The 20,124-nt window shown below is 43.9% G+C and overlaps 1 protein-coding gene across 1 annotated transcript; it reads left to right on the top strand.

The window, feature by feature from the left end:
* The first annotated feature begins 2,043 nt into the window (after positions 1-2,043).
* Positions 2,044-9,592, top strand: ABRACL (ABRA C-terminal like). The gene is made up of 3 exons (XM_028723557.2): positions 2,044-2,265; positions 6,180-6,246; positions 7,616-9,592. The coding sequence occupies exons 2-3, from the start codon at positions 6,186-6,188 to the stop codon at positions 7,798-7,800; spliced, it is 246 nt and encodes an 81-aa protein (XP_028579390.1). The 5' UTR covers positions 2,044-2,265; positions 6,180-6,185; the 3' UTR covers positions 7,801-9,592.
* The last annotated feature ends 10,532 nt before the right edge of the window (positions 9,593-20,124 follow it).

Below are 20,124 nucleotides of genomic sequence, written 5' to 3'. Positions count from 1 at the left end.
AAGAAAAAGGAAACAAACTCGCAAGAACTCGCAAGACGTTTCGTCTTGCGAAGCAAGCCCATAGGGAAATTCGTCTTCCGGAACGACTCAAAAAACGGAAAACCCTTTCGTCTAGCGAGTTTTTCATCTTGCGAGGCATTTGTCTTGCGGGGCCCCACTGTAACTTGCTCATTGCCACAGGAAGGTCCGGCAACTGATAAGTCATAGCTGAACCTGGGAATAGCCTTTTGAAAAGTATTGTAGCTGAGACAATATCAAAAGTCTGCCTGAGTTAATTTGTTGCCTTTCTACTAAGGCACCTAAGATGTTGTGAGTTTGGGGGATTCCATTGTTGATGAAACCAGACAGATTTCTTGGTGAGGTAATGACCCTAAATATTGGTCATTGGTATAAGAAAAGAATTTGCAAATGGGAGGGACCTCTCCTTTACCTGACTGATAGTGAGAAAGACAAAAACCAAATTGTGTGTGAGCTAGAGCTGGGTTAAAAGCAGGCTACTGGCAGAATCCAGCAAGTGACAGCCATGCTTGATTTCTGCTTGAATCCAAGGCTGTGACTACAGGAGAAAAAAGACCTTCTAGGTTGTTAATGCTGTGAGCCCCTCCACCATAGACTCAGGTTGCATATATGTGAAAATAAATCATATATCAGAAAGACACCTCAGTCTCTGCTGTCCCTCATTCCAAGGAAACCGAACCCTTGGAATCCCACACTGCTCAGAGATTGGGGTGGCATGCACCACTAATTTAAAATATTATAATTACAATTTAAACTTCTGCAATAAACAAATAGTACAAAATATTCTCAGGCCAACTTCAAGAGCTGGTGGCACAGGCTTCCTGGTCTGGGCTTCCACACTTCTACCTTCTCTCAGAGCACACAGTAACTTCTGAAGTTGCTGGACATAGGCGCCAACTCCTGGGGCCCAAGGGGTCTTCACCTTCCATCGCCATTCAAATAGTGTGTGCACACCACATCATGTGATCAGTTATGCAGGGTGGGGCCTACTTATCCCCCCAATATTTTATTCAAGTTGGAACCCCTGCCCTGGGAAAGTGGGAGGGGGGCTACTCCACCAGGCTGTTGATGATTTTTGGATCTATAAAGTTTTTTATTTGTACATACAAACCATTGACTGATGCTGCCGTAGCATATAATGAACATACAGGTGCAAACCAGCTGTTATATCAAGTGTGGAGAACCTTTGCCAAACCCCCCCCCCCATGTTGCTGAACTACAGCTCCCATCATCCCTGGCCACTGACCATGCTTACTGGTGCTAATGCAGTTGTAGTTCAGTAACATCTGCAGGATCGATGGTTCCTCACCTTACCTAAAGTAGGTCTACACATCACTTGTGAAAACTCCACAAACCATTTCCCCAGGAGAACTCTGTAGAAGTGAATCCTGTACCAAAGCCCATTATAGAAGCAGAGTGGCCAGAGGCAAATCATCAGTGGCGTAGCGTGGGGGGTGCAGGTGGTGCCGGCCGCACCGGGTGCAACATCTGGGGTTAGGGCAAATCCACAGGTTAGGGGGTGCAAATCCACAGGTTAGGGGGCGCAAATCCATGGGTTAGGGGGCACAAATTACTTGCCTTGCCCCAGGTGCTGACAACCCACGCTACGCCACTGCAAATCATGAAAGGGTTTCTGTGCGCTGAACAGGTCTGTAGAAGAAGCTTTTTTGCTGAAATACCCTCTTTTACATTGGGAAGAAGGCAGATCTGGATCAACTAGTAGGTCTCTATGTGACTCCCACCAGTTTAACGATGGCAGCAACAAAATGAGTCCCCCCTGCTTTACACTATATAGAGAAAATATATATATTCTCTCTATAGGTTAAGCAGGAGTGGAAGGACTGTGGACTTAGTTCAGTTCTGGTATTCAAAATGAATTCCTGGGCTTACAATTCTTTAAATTCTTTTGAATCAGGTTGGGGCATCTCCAGGTTCTGGCGGGGCCAAAACAGATCCCGCAAGTATGGAGTCTGCTCACGCAACATTAACAACAGAGGACAGGGCTTCTGTACCTGTTTCGCTCGCCCCACCTCCTCTCCCTCTCCCAAGAGAGCTTCTGTTCCTTTCTGTGGGCGGCACCTACCCTATTCTTGTGCCTTTTTTTGGCAGCAGCTTCCCTCCTTCTGACACTCCCTCCGAGAGCCACACTTCCTCCTGTACTTTGCTTCCGAAGGCGGCTCCTTTCTAACCATTCAAAGAAACCGGAGGAGGAGGAGAAGGAATCCTGCGCAGGGGAATCTGATCAAGGTGAGCGTGGAGATGGGGGCGCACCACGAGGGTGGGCAACCGGTGGTGGGCGGCGGCGGCATGGAGGGGCTCGGTGGTTGGCCAACCGACTCAGACCTGGGGCTCATGGATGGGGGGAACAGGCGAATGCATGCAGCCATTAAGTAAAACCTGCGTTTTTGGCGCCGAGATCCAAGCCGGTGGCGATTTTGGGGAGCCCGGGGATCTCTCGCCCTGGCCCTGCTTAGGAAGGAGGCGGCGTGTCAACCTGCAGTACTTCCGCACCGGGGTCCCCCACGTGACCTGCTGCACGCGGTTGGGGACTGAAAGGAAGAAGCCGCCGGTGCGCGTCACGTATTATTTTTTATTGTAAGAAAAAGGGGTGGGGAAGGAGTCTTTAGACCCTCCTTTTCTTAAATTAAACAATAAAAAAAATCCGTATTCTTTGCTACTGCTAAGGGTTTGTGATGGGCTCTCACCCCTATAAGGCGCGCGCTGGTTTCATATGGAATCAGGGCTGATCTTCTCCCTAGTAAAATAAAATAAATCAACATGCTTTGCGGGACTTAATGCTCAGCATAATGGCAGCACCAGGGTGGCATTCCTAAGCAAGCTCATTTTGGGTGGGCGGAGTGAGGCTGGCTTCCAAGCAAAAAAGCCTGGGGTCGGGGCTGCAAGGCTCGCTCCCGGGGCGGCACGTGCGCCGCCGTCCGCTTTCCTCCAATCGGCGCCTGCGAGTTGTTTCCACGCCAACAGTTCCCACTTCCCCGCGTCCGCCCCGCCTCCGTCTTCTCATTGAGTCTCCAGCACAGGTTTCCTCACGGAAGAGCTGACGCGCGGCGTGCCTTCTGGGCTTGCTGCTGCTCTTGGAAGCAAATGACGAAGAAAGCAGTGTGGGGTGGGGGACGCGCACAGGCAAAAAGCTGTTTTGCCGAGGTAGCCTGGGAAAGGAGGGTTTGTGGGAGCCCAGGGAAGCAGCAGCAGCAGCAGCAGCAGCAGCAAGGAAGGCTCCCTTGGCGTGATCTGAACCCAGAGGCAACATTGCCAAATTAGGGTGTGCAAAGCATCAGGAAGGAAGTTACTCAGCGACTGGTTTGTAGAGCGCTGAACTAACCCACACGAAAGGAATTTGTGGTCCTAAACACAACCAACCCATTTCCTGCCTCTCCTGCACTCCTAGGACCAGCATCCTAAGTCAACTCCCCCACTAACATTTAGCTGTTGCAGGGGTGAGGAATCTCTGGTTCCCCAGGCTCCAGTTTCCACTTTTTCCAGATAGCATGGCCACTGGTCAGGGGAGATGGGAGTTGCAATTCTACAGCTTCTTGATCTATTGGGATCCAACTTCATGCCTTAGCACGCTGTGAAAATTTGGAGATAAATATATCCTTTCAACACCTTGGAATAATGTGTGAACAGAAACATATTCAAGGAGACATTGGCCACTTCCTGCCACATTTATTCTATTTCAAGTATTCCAGTCTTCAACTGGGAATATACTTGTTCCAAGTTGTTGCATTTCATGTAATTGTGGAAGCAGGATCATGACAGTGATAAATGTGTGTGGCAGCTACAGTCATTTACTCACTTGCTGGGCAGTAAGTCTCATTGAACTCAATGGCTCTTCTGAGTAGACATGTTTAGGATTCTACTTCTTAACTGGAAATATGGCAATTTCTTAGCCATCATGGTTATGGTGAATAGACAGGAAATTAAGAGACAGTCTGCTAAAGTCTCTGCCCTGCTTCTAATATGTTCTGTGTTCTGTGTTAAAATGATAAGGTGAATGTCTCTATTGAAACATCATCTGGGGGCAGTAATAGTTTGTGGACTGATTCTTGAAGAAGAACTTGCATGTCTGTCAACTCCTGTTCAAGGGTTTAGTTCTGGACATTCTGTGGGAGATATCCAACTAATTTGTCCCATCAGCACAAGGATTTCTGCTGGCACAATGAAACTCAATCCCCCAGCCCCTAAATCTGTTTTGGGATTTCCCCCAGCTCTTCAGTGCAGATTTTGGATGGGTGTGGGGTATGTGGGCAGGAGAGAAGACAGAGGGAAAGTTCTGCTGTGTAAGCAGAAATCCTTGTGCTGACAGGACATGTTAGGGCGGTATCCAGATATGCAGTTCATATACAGAAACAATAATTTTATCCAGTAAAAATGCCATTGGTTGGCTTAAGAAGTAATTTGCTTCAGCGGGTCAGTATCATTGGAGGTGGCAATGTTACAGCATATGTTGTCAGGATGCTGTGGTCTGTGACCACCTGCCTATCTATGATAAAATTATGTTTTTGGTGTTTGGCCGTTTTACTCTTCCACTTTTTTTTCAGAGGAACTGTGAAACCATTTCATGTGCAATGTCTCTTTTAAAAATGTATACCCAATGAGACAAATATGTGTGGAAACACTTATATTCCACAAGTATACAGATCAGAGAGACAGCATTGACTGCAGTTCTCTGCTGAATGTACGCCCAGTGGCAAATCCTAGTTTACTGCTGTGTAATGTGTGGCATAATCCTCATGGCACGCTACCAGCTTACACAATTCCACCATCAACTGTAACTTCATTGTTTTTGGAAAAACAACAACTTCTCTTTTCTTACCAGAGGAACAAAAAAGATAAAACTAATGACTGGCCTCCACATGTTCACTTTGCATTGCTTCATGTGACTGCCGTTACTATATAATGAAACACTTGTGTTCAGGGCTTACTACACAGATTGGGTCATTTCTCTAACGCAGAGCAAATTATCATCAAAGTTTGATGTGGCAGCATGATAAGCACTGGCTGATGCACACGGTAAACTCCTCTAGTGCTGTTTTATGTGCTGTGTGGAGCATGTTAAAGTGACAGCAATGTGTCAGCAGCAACGCTTAAACCTTTTCTCAGCCTATGGACAGATATTCTGTTACAGTATTACAGATATTCTGTTCTGTGTATTTCAACCTGTTGCACTTTGGGTGCCACACATGCATGTTCACACACACATGCCCTTTCTGAAAGCATATGGAATACAATCCTTTAATTAGCCATGCTGGAATTAAATATGGCACTTCTCTCCAATTTAGACCAGAGCTGAAGGAATAAACCACCTGTGGTCTCAAAATTAACAATGCTTATTCCAATAACCTGAGCACAAAATGCACATGGACCATAAAATATCTAGAACCAGTAATCGGAGAAGACTGTGCCAGCTTTTCCTTGTGTTTTGTTGAGGAAAGTAGTGATTTAAATCCTGCAGGTTGTATCCAGCTCAAGTCATACTCCAAGTAGACCCACTGATATTAATGGATTTAAGTGAGTTAATGGTGGCCAATTTAAAAAAATAAAATGTAAAAAGATGGTGAATCACAGAATCATAGCATTGGAAGGGACCCTGAGGATCAACTACTCCAGGCTTCCTGAACCTCAGCCCTCCAGATGTGTTGAGACTACAATTCCCATGATCCCTGACCACTGGTCCTGCTAGCTAGGGATCATGGGATCCCTAGCTGTAGGGAGTTCCTAAAATCCCTAGTTGTAGGCCAAAAACATTGAGGAAGCCTGAACTAGTCCAACCACCTGCAATGCAGGAATATGCAGCTGTAATTGAGGCTGTGCATGAGACTGGGATCGCGGGAAGCATGGCTGCCGCATCCCCACACTGCCCTCTCCAAGAAGCCTTGCAAGGCTCGGATCCACAGAGGGTGGCACGAAGAGGGCACAGCAGCCATGCCACTCAGCACTGGTGTTGCTCCAGTGGCGGTAGGGGCTGGGCGGGCACAGTGGACTCTGTTTGTAGACACATGCACACATGCACCCTTGTGGCATGGAGACACTCTCCGCCGCTGGCACTGAGTCCACAATAATCCAGTGTGGTGTGATCTGGAAAAGAAAAGAAAGAAAACTGAATGGAACAAGTTGTAACCCATTAAATAATTTATTTGTAGGCAACAATGAACATTGAACATGAAATCGGCCTTTTAGTTGAAGAGATTCGGAGACTGGGGACCAAAAGTAAGTATCAGGAACTTAGTGGTTAAGAAAGAAAGAAAGACGGTAACGGTTTAGGAATCTACCTCACTCTCAAACCATGGGAGACTGGATGCACATCAGTCAAGATTTCTGTACTTAACTTTCTGAGAACAACTCAAATGTGATAGGATACAGTTACAAAATTTGTTCCAGTCTGGAGAATTATCTTTAGCACCTCTGTTTTGGGGTTCACCTATGACTTACGTACTGTAGGAAGTGTCTTCAGAACTCCCATTTCCAGTTAATGTTTGTCCAGCTTCCATTTTCCTGGGCTCTGATCTAGCAAATTCCTAGCTAGCTATGCTAAGAAGACTAGCAGAGTATGTGTGTTTGGCTTTCACTGGCAAAGGCAGCTCTGCTCTGCATTGGCTTCTGTGCTACCTAAATGTGGAGTTTACAGTGAGGGAAAAAAGTATTTGATCCCCTGCTAAATTTTCCCGTTTGCCCTCTGATGAAGAAATGACCAGTCCATAATTTTAATGGTAGGTTTATTATAGCTGTGAGAGACAGAATAACAACAGGAAAACCCCCAGAAACCCAGAAGACAAAAGTCATTCACTTTGACTGATGATATACACCAGGCACCCTCAATCTTCGGCCCTCCAGATGTTTTGGACTACAATTCCCATCACCCCTGACCACTGGTCCTGTTAGCTAGGGATGATGGGAGTTGTAGTCCCAAAAAATCTGGAGGGCCAAGTTTGGCCATGCCTGCTTTATGCCATAATAACTTTTTTTAAAAAGTTTTTAAGGTGTGACAAGAATTTTTACAGTTACCCCTGAGTTACTTTAGCTTAACTAGGCCTAAATGATTTTGGGTTGTATTAATAGTACTCAATATAGAATCATAGAATTGAAGTGTTGGAAGGGACCATGAGTTCGAATCTGCTTTTGTCCTTCCAACTTCCTGCGAGTTGAGGGGGGAGAGGCTTCACCAATTTGCCGTCTCACACAGATCCACTTTTTTTGTTCCCCTTAATGGCCCATCACCCAGGCGATCACCTCATCAGGAGGCTGGCCTGACTATTCCAATAATTAGAAGCCTTGATTGGATTTTAACACTTGCTGTAGCCTTAGAAAGGTCTCTGCATGTAGTCTAACATCCCAAAGTCATAAAAGTATTTTTCAGATCTGCTTTTAACTGAAAACTGTTCACAAGGCACTTTACAGCAATTCTAAAAACCTAAGTAAAAGCAATTCATACAAAGCACAAAAAAACACCAGGACAACTAAAATAATAAGACCAAAAGTGTAAAATCATGCATGAAAATCATGTAAAAGACAATGAATTAATGCTCGATGAAATAAAAATATTGTCTATAATCACAATGTAATTATTTCTTTTGTCTAGATCCTGATGGGACACTGAGTGTGAAGTTTGGCGTGCTCTTTGCTGATGACAAATGTGCCAACCTTTTTGAAGCTTTGGTGGGGACTCTTAAAGCTGCAAAACGAAGGAAGATTGTTAGTTACCCTGGAGAGCTGCTTCTGCAAGGTGTTCATGACAATGTTGACATTTTGTTACTGCAAGAATAGCATAGCTTTCTACGTTCGTTATTTTTTCAGACAAATGAATATACAGAATTCTCAGACCAAGGCCAAGTTTGCATGAACGTGTATTTTGTTATATATCTTTATAATGAAAATGAATGTACTTCTTTGGGGACCTAAGCCTTTCCTTTCCCTTCTATCATTTTGTGAATGCATTACTGCAAATGAGTGTTGGATAAAATGATATCATGATCTCCCTTTTTCTTTTGTCTCAGGTATTGCATTTTTAAACTGTCCAAATGGTTATTAATGTTTGAACAGGAGATTTTACAAATAATTTAGCTGTGTTTACTAGCTAAAGGCATGAATCCTCAGTGGCCATGCTTATGTTGGTTTCTTTTTTTTGTTTTGCTTTAATTTTTTTATCTTTGTAACTAGGGTAGCCACTAAGATATTGTCGTCGTTCCCCCCCGCCCCCCGGACACAGATGTGTATGAGCAAGTAAATAAATAAAGCTGCAGATTTAGAAATAATTACTGTAATTTAAGTAGAAATACAATACCTCTCACCATAGTGGGGAGTGAAGACTGCTCAGTCTGTTATCTAGGTGCTAAGCCCTGAAGGGCAACTTCAGGGCACTTCCTGTTCTTTATTTTTAATGGTCCTTTATCTTGAAGCCAGGCTTGGACAAGGCAACCCTTCAAATGGAGGAGGCCTTCAAACCAGCATCAATTACTCTAGGCAAAACAAAATAATACAACAGAAGAACAGACACACACAAAGAAGCTTGAAAAAGTCTGTATTTAATAGACTCTTCCCATGTGACATTTGAGAGGCACAACACAGTAGTCTTATGTGATGTATCTCTTTCTGGCCTGTAGCACATCAGAGGGGTTGTGCAAGGGATAGAAAATGTCTTAGAGACCCGATAAACAAGATAACTGCACGACACTTTCATTTTGAATGACCACTGTGTAGGACGATTATTAGAGAGCCCGATTCCTCTATAGAACTTGACGGTGCTTCCCGTCTGGGAAAATGGGCAATTCATACCTGTTTTCCCCCAGGGAAATTGGGTGGGCTCCTATAGGCTGCAGGCTGCTGGAGGTCCAGCCCTTGGTCCATTTGAGAACCAGAGAGCCCAGAAAGGCCTCCCTCTTTCTAACTTGAAGCCTCTGTGGAGATTGTAGTTTCTTAAGGGCGCATGGAATTGTTGATCTGTGAGGGATATGCTATGTGATTCTTGGGGAGGGTGTGTGTGCTTTAAATGTGCTTTGAATGATGGGAGGAGCATCTCATGAAAGAAGAAAGCGTTGTCCTGGAGAATCAGCCAAAACAAACAAACGAAACCAAACTGTTCTACAAGCACATTCCATGATCTTCCACTTCTCTGCTCAGGATAACTGAACTGTTCTTCAAATGTGTGTCATTTGTTCAGAGAACTAATAGTATGACATTTCTGTCCCAATAAACATTCAGGGGGAATATCCAATAGCTTTAAGGAAGTGGCAGTACAATAACCACCCATATTTTGCTACTTACCTTCTAAGTCCGTGGTGAACTTCTCTCCATAGTTCCGTCATGAACTTGAAATGCACTGATGAGTCTGTTGGTTTTGCACTTTCTTTCTCTACTGAATCAGTGGCAAAGTGGTCTTCAGTGAAAGCTTGCCAACAGTCCTGAAAGCTCCAGCTAAAATAGAAAAGAAAAAAGACACACATATGATAGTTATTTTTTGCCATCCTTTGTCTGTGTAAATAATTTCGCTTTGACTCAAGAGACTTTACTTTGTATGTTTGCACCAGCAGAATTTGGTTCAATAAAAGTTTCAACTTTCCCCCTGCTCTACGATGAATATTTTCAAGTTTACAAATCTCAGCAGTACTCATGTATTTCTTTCAATACTGGAAGACACTTGAGCACAGGAACCTTGTTCTGTTCCTCCTCTCCTATTCTACACACATATTAACAGCCTCAGGGCTGATTCACACATGAAGTTGAAAATGCCGTTTCCTTCCTTTGAGGAATATTGTCTCTCCATGTTAGGTGACGTGAGTGGAGCAGCTGGAAAAATGAGGGGGAGAGAAATGGAGCTACCAAGGGTGGCAGGTAGAGGGAAGAAAGAGGGCTGCTTCAGGAGTCAGGGGAGATAGAGCATATGGAATTGTCAGAGACAGGGAGGGGCTGGAGCACCAGAGTGAAGGCTGAATCTGGTAAAACATTCACATAAAAATACATTTTTTAAAAAGTGTCACCCTCCAATTAAATTACCAGTCACATGAGTTTTCATTAACTGAACTGTAAAAACCACAGATCTAGTATGTTACAACACTGGGATCGCAGGGGGGTGGGGAAGGATCCCTGGTGTGGCTTGTTGTAGTTGTTCTAAGAAATTCCCTCAGAACCATAATCTGATCATAGGCTATCTCTATGGCCTACATGTTTCCTCTGATTTGTTGGTGCTTTTGTTGCCATCCTGTGTAAGAATAATGAAGGTCCATGAGGATCTGTGCCTTGGGTCAGTGTTTTTTGTGGTGCTTCCAGCCCCAGATCTGTACTGTGCATACATGCCCACAGGTGGGAGTGAGATCTCAAGTCTGGAACACAAGAAAGGCTAGACCTGGGGCTGGCAGGAACTTGAGCTGGTCACTGGGAGCTAGCAAGTACCGGTACTCCAAATAGCAGATCTACACCACACTACTGAATACCACCCCAGTCTCTGAGCAGTACAAGAGTCCAGGGATTCTAGGCATTTACTGGTATACACTTTACTTGGGGTTTGTGTTTCTTTTGGAAATGAGGCACAGCAGAGACTGTGGTGTCTTTAGGATATATGGTTTATTTATGCGTATATAGTATATATAATATATACAAACTGAGCCTACGATGGAGGCGTTCACAGCATTAACACCCCAAGGGGGCCTTGCTTCCCCCACAGCCACAGCCTTGGATTCAAACATCAATCAAACATTGCTCTATCTCTCTCTTGCTTCCCAGCTTTCTGCTTTGCTTCTAGCTCACATCACTCCAATTCTCTGCTCCCAACTCTGCCCTTGTCCTTCCAACTACCTGCAAATTGAGGGAGGGGAGCTGCACCCATTTGCTGTCTCACACAGACCTTTGTTGCCCTTTATTTTGTTCCCCTTTGTTCACTCAGGCTATCAACTCACCAGGAAGTTGGCCTGGCTAGTCCAATAATGAGAAGGGGGCCCAGGCATTCAACCTAATCCCCCCAAACTCATAACAATACATTTAAAGCACATCCAGTGCACACTTCAAGCCCATGACTTCCCCCAAAGCATCCTGGGAACTGTAGTTTCCCACCCACAGAGCTACAATTCTTTCTCAGCACCCACAACAAACTACAGCTTCCAGGAGTCTTTGGGGGAAGTCATGGGTGTCAAACGTGTGTTGGATGTGCTTTAAATGTATGGTGTGGATCTGCCCTGAGTTTCATCTGAGCTGTTAGAGACTTTCAAAGGCTCCATCTCTTTGCTGAGAAAGAGAAATAAGAAGAGAAGGAGAAAGGGAAAGGTGCATGGTGGTAAGGATGACATGAGCAGGGTAACAAGGATATGTATGTCCTATGATTAGCAGTTTTTAATCAGCTATTGCCTTCTGGATTTAATAAACATGTGCAATGGAAGTGGAACACATAGACAATGTTCCAGCCTTGAGAAGCAGTCAGAAAGTATAGATATTGCGAAGGTGTAATTGCAGGGGTGGGGAAGGCTATGGTGTTAGTCATGTGTTTGTCAGAGTTGCTCTAAAGAAGCCTTCATAAATTCTAGTTCCCTACTCCATAAATAAACAATAACTTGACTTCAAATCTTGTTGGGCTGAACCTCGCTAGTAGAAAACCCGCGGGAGCAAATAAGAAGAACTGCCAGAAAGCAAGGAGCTATCGGTGCGCATGTAGGGTAAATCAATTGCAGTCCCTTGAGAGGCCTTTAGTTGTCTGAAACATCTTGTTTTAGCTGGTATATGCAATGTTTGTTCCCCCATCCCTGTGTTCTCTTATTGTTTCACTGCTAGCAGTCTTGTGGGTTGGCAGGTAGTCCCTGGAGAACATAAATGCAATGAAATTACAGAAGGAAGTAGGCACAGTGGAGACTTGGGGTGTTTTCACACATGAGGCTAAAGCCGTGCTCGTTTCAATCGATTCAAGCCTCAGCTAAGATGTGAAAAATGCTCTTGGAGGTCTGCTGAAATCTGTTTGGAAAAATTCCGAGCACAGGAAATGTGGTTAATAGAATCTATTTGGAAAATTTCTGAGCACAGGAAAGATTTTGTGTGTTTTAAAATAGTGGTTAACGAATAACCCCCTACATTCTTAAATGCTGCTTTGAAACCATCCAAGAGCATTTATTCTGCCTCCCTCCCTCATTTTTGGCTAAGAAAAGCCCCCCTGTCAGTGCTGGGATGACTGAAATGGAACAAAATTTACCTGCCTTAATCAAAGACTTCATGAAATATGCCTTTTACTTTATTTCAGCAGGGATTATAGGTAAACGTTTCTCATTTAAGAAATTTAATTTTAAGTGATTTTATTCTTTGTATCTCTTTTGTAACCACATTGTACATGGTTTAGAAACTATGGTGTTAAATGGTATATACATTGTTGAAATAAATAAATAAATAAATAAATAAACAATAAAACCAATAAACCAGATGGTGCTGCTGCTGTAATGTCCTGTGCTCTGTAGTCTCTGCTTACATTTCCTGAATGGTGCTGTTTCACAGTTGACAATCCCAGGAAGTGTTTTATCTGGCCTTTTCACAGTTAGCTTCCAAGAATGTGGATTTCCATTGTATTCACCTTATACTGTTTTGCCCATTCTTCTGCCAAACCAAGAATCCCTTCAGTTATTTCTGTCATATTTCAAGGACACACAAGTCATTACACAAACAAACATACAGCCTCAACCCACATTTCTTTATATATTATGTTGTTGTTGTTAATGCAGGAGTAGGATGCTCTTCCAGGGTAACATTCGCAAGCAAGCAAGCAAGCAAGCAAGCAAGCAAGCAAGCAAGCAAGCAAGCAAGCAGTATGGCCACTGAACCCCTTCCATGCCTGTCCATTCTTGGGCCACAAACAGGGATTTTTTTCCAGCCAGAACTCACGGGAACTCAGTTCCTGCATCTTTCAGGTGGGTGCCATGGCCATTATAAAAGAATAAGGGAGGCATTCATGGTGAGTTCCGCCACCTCTTTTTCTAGAAAAATAGCACTGGCCACAAACCACTTCCCCACCCCCACAGCCAATGAGCTTGGCTCAGTTTCTTCCCTGTAAATGCTCCCCAGCCTTTGCATGACACCATGAGAAGACCCCTTGTTTCCTTCCGTCAGGAGTTGCTGAATTTGTGTGTGCTCCTTGGTGTGGTGAACTGCCAAACAGCAGGTGGCAGCTTGTTGGAGAAATACCTGCAGGTTATGGTCTGACTCTGCCCACCCAGGCTGGCCAAACGGATCATCTGGGGCAGGCAGGAAGTAGTATAAAGTGCTTCCTGTTCCAAGTTGAGCCTTGCTTGAGCCATGTGGTCTTCCTGAGCTTTGGTGTATCCCTAACTTCTGGTTTGCTCTTTGATTCTGCCTCTTGGTTTGCCTGTTGGTTCTGACTTACTCGTTCCTGACTCCTGGCTCAACCCATGGCTCCTAGTTTGCCTCAGACTGCTACCCACATCCCAGCCCTGATGCCTTCATAGAATCTAGTTCTTCCCTCAGTGGTATCTGAACAGGAGCAGCTGGCAGGGAATGGCGACACCATGGACCTGTCCTCTGAGCAGCAGCATTGCTGCCCCAGACATAGATGGTGCAGGGAAGTGGCAGGGCGCTGGTGAGGTTGGGACAGTTCGGGTACAGCGGTGGAAATTCTGGATTGGCTTGTTGTTGCTCTGCTCTGCTCCTACACTGTCCTGATATGCAGTGACACCACCATCAGGGTGCTAGATCTATAGCACCGCCCTTCCCCGCTACACAAGTCTGCACAATATGTGACACACCAACTATGTATTGTGACATGACAGGTGCTCTAAATTTCCCTGTGGTGCCAGTTTTGGGTGAGCAGAATAAATATCAAGCTCCTAGTAGGCGACTCTACATGGCTGCTGAGAAGCATTTGTGGGAGAGGTATGTATCTCCAGAATCTCATCCAGCAATGTCACCTGAAAAAATGTGCTAGGTATCTCTACTGCTGTTTTGTTAACAAGGGATGCAGAGTCTGGTGTTACAGAAAGCAGAAATAAACAGCCACATTAGGGAATGTTAAAAACAATCACTCTCGTGGAATTCAGAGGCTTATATTTCCTTCCACAGCAGGAAGGAAGTAAATTGAATTTTCAGGGACGCATACAATAAATATGGGAATTCCTCTTGAGAATACATTAGCCAAAATTAGACCAGAGGGGGAAAAAGGTTTTATCCCTTTCATCATCATTATTAACCGTAGTGACTAATATAATATAATTCTATGTTGTACAAGGTGTGTTTTTAATAGGCAGCTTTTAATTGGGAGTATGTCTAATAAATAGAAAGGAGGACATTTTAAGATCTGAAATTGATGTATGCAAGGACAAATATAATTACATTTTTATTTCTTATTTTGTTTACACTTAATATTTAATGTTTTTCCAGAAGAAAACTTTACATTTTGGAATAGTATTGTTCCTTCATGCAGGCCTGGATAGGAGAGGATGGGATGGGATAGGACAGGACAGGATAGGATAGGATAGGATAGGAGTTGCTGCTGCTGCTGCTGCTGCTGCTGCTGCTGCTGCTGCTGTTGTTGTAAGGGCATATGCCCTGGACAGCAGGTTAGGGGTGGTCTTTACTGCACTTTAATCATTACTGACACTGTGCCAGGGAATGGGGAAAAAAGCCTTTTGATAAGAGAGGCCAAACTAGCCATGACCATTCAATTTAATTATGACCCATTCATCTAATTTATAGACTGAGTGGGTGATTGTGGGACACTTGTTAAAGACCAGCTCCTCCACAACCTGTGTTAAATGTTCAGCCCTGAAATGTGTGATGTCAATATAGAAATAGTGCCTTTGAGCATGTGCAGAATGCCTCTTTCTTGCTGCTGAGGTAGCTGGGTTGGTTGACAGGAAAGTCATGAGCCTTCAAATCAGTAAGTCTTGACTTCGCTTTTCATCTTTTTTTTTAAAAAAGTAAGCACTGTGGAGAGGCTTGTCTTTAAAAATGACTAGCCTGGAACCCTTCTTTCCCCTGCCTTCCACCAGGGAGAGACTACAGAGCATACACCAAAGTATCTTAAAAAAAAAAACCAAAAAAAAACCACAAACCAAGTTTATTTGATTGCTGAGGTTTACAGGACACAGATGTTGCAGAACTTTCATATACATTGCAGGATGACAGATCAAAATGTGAAAGGAGATACAAAGGCAACTTTACCATTGGATGGAAGTTCTCACAAAATCGTTCCTTGCTGGTTTGATTAGGGTGAGACTTACTCCAAATGGCTAAGCAGGTGGCTCAGTTCTCCAGTTGCTTTTCAACACAGCCCACTCGCGCCAGCCTGCAAATGGCAAAACTATTTTTCAGGTAATCATCTTTATTTACTCCTCAGCCCTTGAACTGAATTGACCAGGTTCAGTAGAATTCTTTCATGTCTTTCTCCTTTGAAACATTTTTGCAACTTGTCAAGGATCATTTTGTTCATGTGTGTGTTCATCCTCAAAGTCCCCGTTCTTTTCCATTATCACTGACATAGCTAACTTGCTGCTGCTGCTTGGATGGTTGGGGTGGGGTGTGTGTGTGAGTTGGAGAGGAGGAGTTGGGAACAAACAACCTGCTATTGATATATTTTACATATTATAAATATTCAAATAAATAGAAAGACTTTAGACCCTTGGCATTCACAAAGTGGTGTGTGTGTTGGCAGTGCAGACTTTTGCCCCCTATAGCATTTTATTTTTAGATCGGGAACTGCTTTCACACATCCCATCCTTGGGAGTTGAAATCTAACATTTAGAGGACCACCCGTTAGCCATTCCCTGCTGTGAGTGTCTACTCAGATGTAAGCCCTGGCAAGTTTAGTGAAAGAAAAGCCTGCTTCAAAGGATTAGTGCTTCCACATCTCTAGAAAGATAAGATTTGTACAAGCCCTAACAGTGGATATACAGCTGAAGTAGATTCATAGGATCAGGGACGCAAGGATTTATTTTAAACTCAATTATTGTATGCTCACAATAATGCAAGTCTCTGCCACTGCAAACACACAGTAAAAAACGGGCCTCTATCTTCTAGATCTCTTCCCTGGTCTTCTAATATGGAAATATGTCAAAAATGCTTTGCAGGCTTGTCTGCAACAGATTTAAGGCTTTAGCTGAGTATCTGCACAGACATGTAGGCCCCTAAATGTGTTGTGCATTTTCAGAAAGATTAGCCTGGATTAGCTCTCAAAGATCATTTCTCAGCAGCAGCTAGAACTGCTTTTTTCCTGCCATCGATAGGGTACAGGTGGTGTTGTTTGGATTTAAAAAAGAGAGTAGCAGTGCTAAAGAAATAAAACTTATTTATTGGCATTACAACTGGGCAGGGGTTTTAAACAGATAATTGAAAAAAGACAATCGCAGGGGTAAACAAGAGTAGGTTGTTGTTTAATACCTGCACATAAAACTAATTATTCTAGTTGAAAACCACAGTACATATATTTTAAGGTGTAATGAAAAATATATTGAGCAGTATTGTGCAACCAACCCCTCTACTAATCTCAAAAGATTTTGAGTCCACGTATGGCTCAGGTGAAACAGCAAAAAGAATCTTTTATTGAAAAAGCAAATTATAAACATGTAGATCAAAGAGAAGACACAGAATCTTCTTGCATTTCAGGCTATAACCCATTTTGAGCTGCATATTTTATGGGCTTCATGATAACTGAGTTTTGTTCACTGTCTTTGCCAGCAAGCACCAATAAGAACCACAGCAACAACAAACAGAGACCCGTTTACTGGTATTTGCTAGAGAAATTGAAAAAATAATAAATGCAGACAGTGGAGCCAAAGATCTACAAGGAAAGGCAAGAGATGCAAAATTTAAGTGTTATACTAATTCTAAACAAAAAGTAATCCTATGCTCCCTGAGAGGGCAGATGGGGGCCACATAGGAAGTAGTGGAAGGGTTGCCCCACCCTCAAAGAGGGAGGCCAGCCACTGGAGAAACCTCCTAGCATGGTGGTGGAAAGCTCCTTCTCCATTCCTCTCCTGCTAGTGGTGTTCTGCAGGTTGTGGAGCTGAAATAGAGTCTCTCACTAGGACATGACAGTGTCTATGGAACTGCAGAATCCTTTGATCCCCTCCAAGCAGGGCCCAAACTATGCCAGCCTTGGAACTGTCTCAGTTAATTCCCTATGGCTTTTGGACATAGCTAAGATGGACAGGGAGGCTAAAGAATGCATGAAGAGGTGTGACAAGTGTCAGGCTTCAAGACTGCTGCCACTACATGCTCCAGTGAAACAATGGGAATCAACAAAAATGCCATGCTCAATGACTTCATATTAGCTTTTCATGCCCCTTCCAAGGGTAGACCTTCTTGATTGTTGTTGACTCATACTTCAAATGGTTGGAAGTGGTTTCTGTTTCATCATTGACATCCTGTGTTGTTGTCAAGGCATTATGCAGACTCTTCATAACACACAGGCTGCCAAACACCATTGTCGCAGTCAACGGGGCCCAGTTCACATTTGTGGAATTCTGTCCATTGGACTGATCCGACAGGTCACTTCAGCAGCCCCTTTTCATTCAGCATTGAATCGCCAGTCTCAGCAGATGGTCAGGACAACAAAGGATGCATTCAAGCTGATTTTTTTAGGGTGACTGAGACTGTTGCCTTGCAAGTTTTCTCCTGACAGAACACATCACACCACATTCCACAACTGGAAGGAAACTTGCCGAGCTATTAAAGAACAAGAGGCTAACAATTCTGTTTGATTGTAGGGCCCTGACAATCAGCATCAGGTGCAGTCCAAAGACCTGCACGTGTTTGCCCCGGACGACCTTGTGGATGTCAGAAACTATGGCCCTTGTGCTACATGGATTCCTGCAACTGTGACCCAAGCTATGGACTCAAAACACCAGATGGCCATGTGTTATTGACATGTAGGCGAGATGACAGGGTGCTTTCCAGATCTACCAGTTATCTCTGAACGTGCTGGGAATGCCCAAATGGAAAGAAACAGCAAGACATTGGCTACTTATAGGGTTGCCATATTTTGAAGAGCAAAAAATAGTACATATTTGTTGACTTCTACTTTTAGCTATGGATTGCTATGACAACTCTCATTTTACATACGCATGAAAAAGAGGACGTGTCCTGGAAAAGGAGGACGTATCCTGGAAAAAGAGGATGTATGGCAACCCTAGAAGAGCTTTTGTGCCTGGATAGTGGCAAATATCCAAATGAAGGGTTGAGCAGCATGTCAGCAGCACCAATTCACAGCTGGCACCAATCAGCCCACACAACAGCTTGCTCACATTATCTTCAAGACTATGTGAGCTTAGCGGTCAGGGTGTGGTGTACGTGAAGCACCGTCTTTTTCTGCATCACAAGCAATTGCCTGTTGCATGATTTTTTTACCTCCATAAACTGTTTGTATTTACACTGGTTTTGCTCATGCATTATGTGTGTGACTGGCAAACTCTTCACAATTTCCCCCCAAAAGATTGCACTATGAGCCTCCACCACTGGGTGGCTTCTGCTTTCCTTCACAGTTTTTTACACAAGGTGGTATCCTTGTGTAAGCAACAGTACTCTCCCGTTGTGGAAATAGAGGGAATGACTGGGCTATTTAATCATTCCTAGTGCAAAGAAACGACAGAGTCACCCACTCTAGAAGGAACTGTTGTGTCTCTCTGCATGACTCACTACTCTGGGCTTGCCTCTTTCTAGATAGCCCAGACCAGTGATTCACTTAGCATCACTGAGGTTTAGCAGCAGCAAATAGCTGGTTGTCCATAGAACCGGTCCAAGATACAGTATTTTGTCAGGTTTACTGGGATCAGTTTCTTGACTATTTGCCTTCCTGATCCTTGTCTTTCTTGAACAAGAACTAGCCAGTGATACTTGGCTGCCTGGGTCTGGAGGCTAGTAGAGACCTCTTTGTGTGAGTGGTTGAGATGCAACCTTTATGAAAGTGATGGTGGTGCAGTTCCTTCTCAAGACATCCTCCTCTGAACCCTAAGGTGTTTGACAACTCCTGGCTAGCAGTGAAATGGCTTTGGTCATCCTGGTTGGTTACCTATACCGAGTGGGAGATGAGGAGAGTGCAACTCTATTCATTTTCATTTATATCAGTGGCTTTTGATACCATCAACCATGGTATCCTCCTGGAACACCTCTTCAGATTGAGAATTGGAGGTATAAAGTTATATTGTTTCTCCTTCTATCTGCAGGACTGCTGTCAAGCAGCGGCATTAAGGAATTTCTGCTTGGCCATTAGCTTCTGGCCTGGTGGATACCACAGTTTTCCATTCTGTGCCCCACACTACTTAACATTTATATGAAAGTGGGTGTTGCTTTCTGGGGATTTGGAGAGCTATGACATCCGTATGCAGATGACAGCCAGCTCTCTTTACCCGTACCACTGGCCATGTGGCTTTTTGTCTCTTTGTAGCATGACAAGTCACTGAACACTGAGATATCAGAATGAAATCTGAAACACATGTTGATTCTACATTTGAAGTCTGACTGCTCAGCTAGACTACCATACCAGGTTTTTTGAAAGACGATAAAGCAAAACACAACTCAAGTCCTACACCTCCTTGCAAGACTGGTATCAGGTTGTAAGATTGGCATGCACAGTTTGGGTTACAAGAGTGGAAACCCATCTCAACCCTTGCCTTAACATCAAGAGATCTTCCCAGATATTCCAAAGGTTGAAATACTGGAAGCAAAGTTGAGATCCAGATCCAGGAAAAGGTTTTGCATATTTCCGAGAAAACCCACCTCAGTCCCCACAACAATTTCCCAGAGGGTTAGGAACAAGCAACGCCTCTGAAATGCTGTGATTATGGCAAGCAATCCTAACAGCTTCAAAAATAATAAATTTGTGGGAATAGAAACTGACTCGGCAGCAGGTTTTCTAACCAGTTATTTTGAAGAATAGACAACATTTTGAATTTCAGGCTCTCTATCCTACTGATTTTAAAGCATTTGAATGATCAGTTAGGAGGACTCTTCCTTCTATCAATGTTCATTCCCACTGTTCACACGTCTTACTTGTCCTGCTTTCAGTGTGCCCATGTCACCTCCGTCTAGGCATTCATGTGGCGGAGACATTGACCCACGTGCCTCCCTAGATGCTGGCACATTCTGCCTTGGTTGCTTCCAGCTGGGCTTGGGGCA

Source organism: Podarcis muralis, chromosome 3 (genome assembly GCF_964188315.1).
Source record: "Podarcis muralis chromosome 3, rPodMur119.hap1.1, whole genome shotgun sequence".
Lineage (NCBI taxonomy): Eukaryota > Metazoa > Chordata > Lepidosauria > Squamata > Lacertidae > Podarcis > Podarcis muralis.
This window is presented reverse-complemented; position numbering and strand designations above follow the sequence as displayed.

Bases quoted from the DNA above. Each gene is read 5' to 3' on its own strand.
- ABRACL (XM_028723557.2), top strand. From the start codon at position 6,186: ATGAACATTGAACATGAAATCGGCCTTTTAGTTGAAGAGATTCGGAGA. The intron at 6,247-7,615 runs GTAAGTATCAGG...TCTTTTGTCTAG, and splicing joins TCGGAGACTGGGGACCAAAA to ATCCTGATGGGACACTGAGT.